We start from the raw sequence: 7207 nt of genomic DNA, 5'->3' as shown, positions 1-7207 counted from the left end.
TGGCAGACCTTGGGATCTCAAATTTCAGTGATGCCCTGTGTGACAGCAAAATTCAGTGCCTCCCTGCCTCTCACACTCCATTCCAAATCACAGTTGTGGCATCCACTGACAAGGGCCCCCCCCCTGCCCCAGCTCTGCGCCCTGTGCCCTGTGCCCTGTGCAACCAAACCAGTTCCACTCCACTAATTCTGCCTCTGCCGCTAGTATAACATCAGAGAATGAAAACCATACACGGGGCCGTCTTAAGCATATTGGGCGCCCAGGCGTCGTGGTGCGATGATCGCTCTGGCGCCCCTCCTGCCCCGTTTCTCGCTGCGGCTGTCTGGCGGGCGCAGCGCGCAGCACCGCTGCGGCGGGCGCAGCTGTGCGGAGCCCCCCTGGTGGCCCTGCGCCCCCCAGGCTTGCTTTAGAGCCGGCCCTGACCATACATTTATCTGGATGAGGAGACATTCCATGCTCCTCCTCCTTCTCAGGTACGTGAGGAAGTTTCTAACCAGTGCTGAACAAACTGTTGCTCCACAGAATGAAATACGCTCAGTACACATTCCTGGTGACGATCATCTCCATTATCGATTATTCCTCGGCGCAGCCTTCGTGTGCAGTGGAATCTTTCTCTGTGAAGGAAGACTTTGACCCCAAGAGGGTAACTATGAATACTTTCTAACATAAAGGGTGACAGTGAGCTCGTGCAATGCAGTTTTGTCTTTGTGGTGTCTTTATTGTATATGGTTTATTTACACATATATACAACGTGAGCCTACGGTGGAGGGGTTCACTGTATCAACACCCCATAAGGGTATTGTTTCTCTCAAAGTCACAACCTTGGATTCAATCAAACATCGTGCTTTGCCTCTCTGGCTTTCCAGCTGGCTGCTTTTGCTTCCAGCTTCTAGCTCACAAGCAGCCAAATTTCAACTCTTGCTTTATTCCTCCTGAGAGTTGAGGCTGGGGCCCCACCCATTTGCTGTGCTGTCTTCCACGGAGCCTCTTCCTTTGGTCTCTTTACACCTCACCAGGAAGCTAGCCTGTCTGTTTCCTGGAATTTGAAGGTTTGATTAGCTTTTAACACTTGCTGGATCCAGGGATAGAAGAGTCTGGTGCTTAATTTAACACATGCACACCAAACTCACAACAGTATCAATGTGATGGGAATGACAATTAAGTTTCTGAAACGTTCTTTCCAATTTGCTAGTCGTCCTTGATTGCTTCTCAATTTTGGGGCTTCACTCTCTGCTTCCGAACATGCTTCCCTTAGCTTGTCATGTAAGGGTTAGTACACATGCCACTGGCATGCAAAGGTATTGGAGCTGTTTCAATGTCATTGGTGGTAACTGGCAGGGCCAGAGATGTCTCCCACCTGCAGCCTCAAGCGGTGCAAATCCTGCTGATAAACTGAGCCTTAGTCTTCAGATGTTGCCACATCAATTACTTGAAAGGGCTCCAGAATTAGGCTTTATCCATGAACCAGTGCTTAATTGTTTGAAATTTGGGTTTGGATTTGGATTATAGAAGTCTTTTTGCTTTGAACTTTCAGGCAATGCCTGGTAACTCAGCTTCAATTAATACTCTAGCCTGATTTGATCAGGGGTGGTTCAAATAAGAAATTTGATAAAAATTGGGGGGGAAATTGGAATATATTTAAAAGGACTTGGGTTTAAAACAAATATTCTGTAGAATTCCCATGATGAAATTGAAGCGAAGCAGTATGAAAGTAAAAAATGTAGCCCGGGATAGAGATAAGGGGAAGTCGATGCGTAATGGAAGATGCAGAGTACTGGACTATTGAAATGAAGATGTATAAGTAAAGAGGATAGAAGTAAGGTATAAATCAGGGCAGGTTGTATTCAAATTTGTATTGGTGTTTGCTTGTGTATATATTTTGTTTGTATTTTATATTGTTTTGTTTTAAATTTGTTTTAAGTTAATAAAGGTATTTTTAAAAATTAAAAAAATACTCTAGCCTGATGCCATGTGGTCACTGTCCTTCCTGGTAACTTTCAATGTCCTTTGCATTTTAGTATGCAGGTAAATGGTATGCGCTGGCCAAGAAAGACCCAGAAGGCCTGTTTCTACAAGATAACATCTCAGCTGAATATACCATTGAGGAGGATGGCACTATGATTGCATCTTCCAAAGGCAGAGTGAAGCTTTTCGGGTAAGTCACGGGATGACCTCAATTAGGCTTCCATGTATCCCTGGTCACCTGCTCCAATGACATTGTATTCCATTCCTGTGATCAAGATGGGAAGTGTTGTGGCAACTACTAGGTTGTAGGGCTGAGCCGAAGTGGGGGGAAAGTGCATTTACAAAATAATCCCTGCCCCCCTGCAAAATGTAAGCTCCAATTCCAGTAGTTGTTGGGTATGGGGGCCTGCAAAACAGGGCAAAAATGTTCATCCATTCATAGATAGTGCAAGAAACACTGTCCTTCCTCTGGTTAGACTGGTGATGTTATCACATACCCAAATCTGATTTGCTACATACAGTGGTACCTCGGTTTATGAACACAATTGGTTCCGGAAGTCTGTTCATAAACTGAAGCGTTCATAAACTGAAGCGAACTTTCCCATTGAAAGTAATGGAAAGTGGATTAATCTGTTCCAGACGGTCTGCAGAGTACTTAAACTGAAGCGTTCATAAACTGAAGCGAACTTTCCCATTGAAAGTAATGGAAAGTGGATTAATCCGTTCCAGACGGGTCCGCGGAGTACTTAAACTGAAGCGTTCATAAACTGAAGCATGGGTGTAATTGGTTCCGGAAGTCTGTTCATAAACTGAAGCGTTCATAAACTGAAGTGAACTTTCCCATTGAAAGTAATGGAAAATGAATTAATCCGTTCCAGATGGGTCCGCGGCGTTCATAAACCAAAAAATTCATAAACCGAGGTGTTCATAAACCGAGGTTCCACTGTAATCAGAAAAGCCTATAAGATCAGTGCTTCATAATCTCGCTTTGATCTTACCACCCAATGGACCAAATGTCATTGTGTGGTCTACATGATTCTCGAATGGCCACATTTCAGGATGTGAGCCTCTCAAAGGAAAGATTTAAGTCCTTACACGGCCAACAAAAGATGGGCTTCTGAAAAGTCACACAGTTAGGGGAGATAGGAAGACATACCCTAGGCCAAAAGCATTTTGGTGATGGGGTAAATTGGATTCAGATTACAGTGGTACCTTGGTTTACGTACACAATTGGTTCCAGAAGTCTGTACTTATCCTGAAGCATACTTAACCTGAAGCGAACTTTCCCATTGAAAATAATGGAAAGTGGATTAATCCGTTCCAGACGGTCCGCGGAGTACTTAAACTGAAGCATACTTAACCTGAAGCTAACTTTCCCATAGAAAGTAATGGAAAGTGGATTAATCCGTTCCAGATGGGTCCGCAGGGCACTCAACCTGAAGCGTACTTAACCCGAAGTATGAGTGTAATTGGTTCTGGAAGTCCGTACTTAACCTGAAGCGTACTTAACCTGAAGCGAACTTTCCCATTTAAAGTAATGGGAAGTGGATTAATCTGTTCCAGACGGGTCCGTGGCGTACTTAAACTGAAAGTACTCAAACCGAAGTGAACTTAAACCGAGGTATGATTGTATTAGAGAGTGGCAAAAGATGGTGGAGGAATCTGTGAACTTCTAGATGTTGGTTTCCCAACTCCCATCAGCCCTAGTCAACATGTTCACGGGTTAAGGCTACTGAAAGTTGAAGTTGAACAACATCTGGATGTCCATAGATTTCCCCATCTCTGTTGTAAGAGTAGACCAAGCAAGTAGGATTGGAATGCGCACGCATGGAGCCAGACCTACAGGAATGGCGGGCAGGAAGAGGCCTGTAGGGTTAGGATAGCAATGCAGAATCAGATGAGAGCTGAGCAGGATCCTGGTCTGGGTGTCATGTTCAGAAGCAGTTGAATCCTATTTCAATACTGGCAATGAGACAGTGTGCACCACCACTCTCCATTTTTAAAATTAGTTTTTATTAAATATTTTCTTGTGTAAAAAACAAACGAACAAGAAGAAAAGTACATATAGGGTCTCCACTTTCAATTCATAGTCTTTTTCACACCACCACTCTTGAGGGCAGCAAAGTAGCTTTGCAGGCACACACAGCTCTGGCCTCCAACAAAGGGGAGCAGTTGAGAGACCTGATTTGGCTCCCACAACCTCTCTATGATCTCCTGTCTGAGGCAGCTGCCTCACTCTGCCTAAAGTTAGAGCTGGCTCCAATTAACGAGAATTCCTCTTCCTGTCTTCCTGTTTCAGGTTCTGGGTGATCTGCGCTGACATGGCCGCCCAATACTCAGTGCCTGACCCCACCACTCCAGCAAAAATGTTCATGAATTATCAAGGCCTGGCAAGCTATTTGTCAAGCGGAGGTGAGCAAGATATCCCTTGTTGCTTGTGGGTGAGAATGTGGAGAAAGGGGAAATGTCAAAGAGTTGTGCCTCATTCTGTATCCCAAATGAGGCGGGTTTATGTCTGTGGCCCCTTTTGACATTATCTTAGCAGTGTAGAAGCCCTTCCTTCACTCTGCTTTGATTTCTTTCTTACTGAAACACGTCTCACCTTAATATAAAATATTCAGAGTGGCTTGTAATAAGAACAAAATGAAGAGTTATGGGGGAAAATCAAGAACACAATTAAAACACACATTAAGAATAGAACTCAGCAATGGGGCTATGTGGACCTCCCTTGGGAGACTGTTCCAAATCTTGGGTACCGCAGCTAGAAAAGACCTGCATTTCAGGTCACCTGGGAGGAGCCCACAATATACCTTTCATACTCACCAGAGGAAAGAGGAGCTGTTGCCTCAGCGCTCTCTTTCTTATACTGTATCATATCCCACTTCTTTATTTATACTGGGAGGAATTCAACATTGCGCCAAGTTGACTGTTCCATCAGTGCAAGCATTTTGGCTTGCCAGACAGAATACCTGTCCCCCCTCCTATCCAGGGGTTATTTCAACACCCTCTTCCAGATCCAATTTGTTGACAGGACTCATTAATTGAATCCCACCTCTCAGATTTAGATCCCACCCTTTGACTCTAGTCAGTGCTATTTTTCTAGAAAAAGAGGTGCCAGAACTCACCATGAACACCTCCCTCGTTCTCTTACAATGGCAACGGGGCCCACCTGAGAGGTGCCAGAACTGAGTTCTGGTAAGTTCCAGCTGAAAAAAAACCCTGAGTATAGTGCTTAAAGAAGCTTTTGCTTTGTAAATTCCCAATGGACAGACACACTAAGAAACACACTCTTAAAATCCAAAGAAATTCAACCAGCTCTGCTCAAGTGTCTGCTTTGTATCTTATTTTCTTTTCTGGGAGCTAATGTTCTTCTCCCCCTCCCAAGTGTTAGAGAAGACTCGTAGAGCAATTGTAGCCAGAGATAAAACCAAAGGAGAACTCTGATCCACTGCTTCTCCTTTCCTACAGAGTTTAACCTCAGACCTTTGTAGCTTTCTCCATCTGCCAGGAGGGAGCTGTCACAGTTCTGAACTGGCAGGGCTGCTACTTATGCAGTAACAACAACATGCAGCCAAGCTCGGATAGTCAACATCAGCATTGCACACAGATGCCCGTTTTCATTCTTCCATCACTCAGGGTTGGGGTGGGAGGGAATTGTGTCTGAAGCCAGCCCTGGCTGCAGAACACATTGGTATGGTTTCAGGTGACCACATACCATTGGTATGGTTTCAGGTGACAACTACTGGGTGATTGACACAGACTACGACAACTATGCCATCACCTATGCCTGCCGCAGTCTGAAAGAGGATGGCTCCTGTGATGACGGCTACTCCATTATTTTCTCTCGCAACCCTCGTGGTCTCCCCCCAGCCATTCAGCGCATTGTGCGCCAGAAGCAGGAAGAAATCTGCATGTCTGGCCAGTTCCAGCCTGTGCTACAGTCAGGTATGTAAAAACACACAATTTTGCTCCTTTCTTGAACACATACACACACAATTTTGCTCCTTTCTGCACCATCTGTGAAACAGTCATGTGGACAGCCAACCTACAAGAATAACCGGTCATGGGACCAGACAACCTAAAGGAGCCACACACGACCCTCTTGGCTCACAAAAGGCTCACCTGTCTGTGGCAGGATAGGAACAATTCTCCAGCCACTCTGGGCTGCCTGCAGATGTCTTCTAAAACTTGCATTGTTCTTTATCTCCTTGACATCTGAGTGAGGTAGGACTGGGCTAAACTGGCTCTCCGGACACCATTGGACTGCAACTCCCATCATCCTAGACCACGTGTAGGCAGGGGCTGATAGGTGATGGGGACCAGTAAAAGTGGTGGACCACAGGTTAGCCATGTCTGCTGTAAGGCATATAAGAAAGAGGGAATTCCTTTGTGAAGACTGCCTTGGGACCAGGTTCTGGCACCTTACCAGCATGTACCAGCCGTACGTTTCTGTGGCAAGGCCTGCTCGGTATTTTGCATCACCAACAAAGAGGAAATGAATCACAAACGGGAATGAAAGGCACAAATCTGCATTGAATTGGCGTCTACTTCCTTATATATTGAAATAATGACTATAATTTAAATATAAATGCATCTCATCATAACATGATAGGCAAGTACCTGCTGAGTGTGCTGTCCAGATGCTCAGTTGATGGGCCACTTCCAGTCCCCTCCTTCTCTGCTCCCTTCTTGGGGTTTTTCGAACCTTTAACTTGGACTAGGACTGCCCCTCTGTCAAGTAGGACACACGGCTACCTCAGGACTTTTGGGGGCAGTAGCTAGGCTGCAACACTAACCTGCCTGAGTGGTCAGTCAAGTGACCCCAAAGGCCAGCCCTTCTGCACCAGGCCTCATAAAGTTCTTTCCTTGCTGCTTGCTCCTCAGCTGGGGCAGTTTTTCTCCAGTACATGGTGTGCATAGCTGGGTCGTGGAACTTGTTCGCTTTCGAGTTTGATCCATAGGAGGGAGGTGGCAGTTTTGAAACCAGGATTTCAATTCGGTCTCTGCTACGTAGTGATGAGGAGAGGCTTCAAAGCAAAATCTCAGAGACAAGCTCTGCACTTAAAAAAATAATATTTTTACACATGTACAAGTTGAGAAGCCAGACCAGCTTCAAGATTTAGGGGAGCTCTAGGCAAGTGTTCACCCACTTGCTTCCACTTTCCGCTTGGAGCAGGAAGAGAGTTATTAGGGAAAAGTTACACACTCACTCTCTCTTCACTAGCAATTGTTCTCTCTCCAA

At 45.4% G+C, this 7207-nt stretch overlaps 1 protein-coding gene across 1 annotated transcript; it reads left to right on the top strand.

The window, feature by feature from the left end:
• Positions 1-523: 523 nt before the first annotated feature.
• On the top strand, positions 524-6926 carry LOC118075284 (purpurin). The gene is made up of 5 exons (XM_035097188.1): positions 524-643; positions 2019-2155; positions 4265-4377; positions 5698-5910; positions 6850-6926. Exons 1-5 carry the CDS (start codon positions 524-526, stop codon positions 6924-6926), a joined length of 660 nt encoding a protein of 219 aa, XP_034953079.1.
• Positions 6927-7207: the final 281 nt, after the last annotated feature.

The sequence above is a fragment of the Zootoca vivipara genome, chromosome 16, assembly GCF_963506605.1.
Source record: "Zootoca vivipara chromosome 16, rZooViv1.1, whole genome shotgun sequence".
Lineage (NCBI taxonomy): Eukaryota > Metazoa > Chordata > Lepidosauria > Squamata > Lacertidae > Zootoca > Zootoca vivipara.
This window is presented reverse-complemented; position numbering and strand designations above follow the sequence as displayed.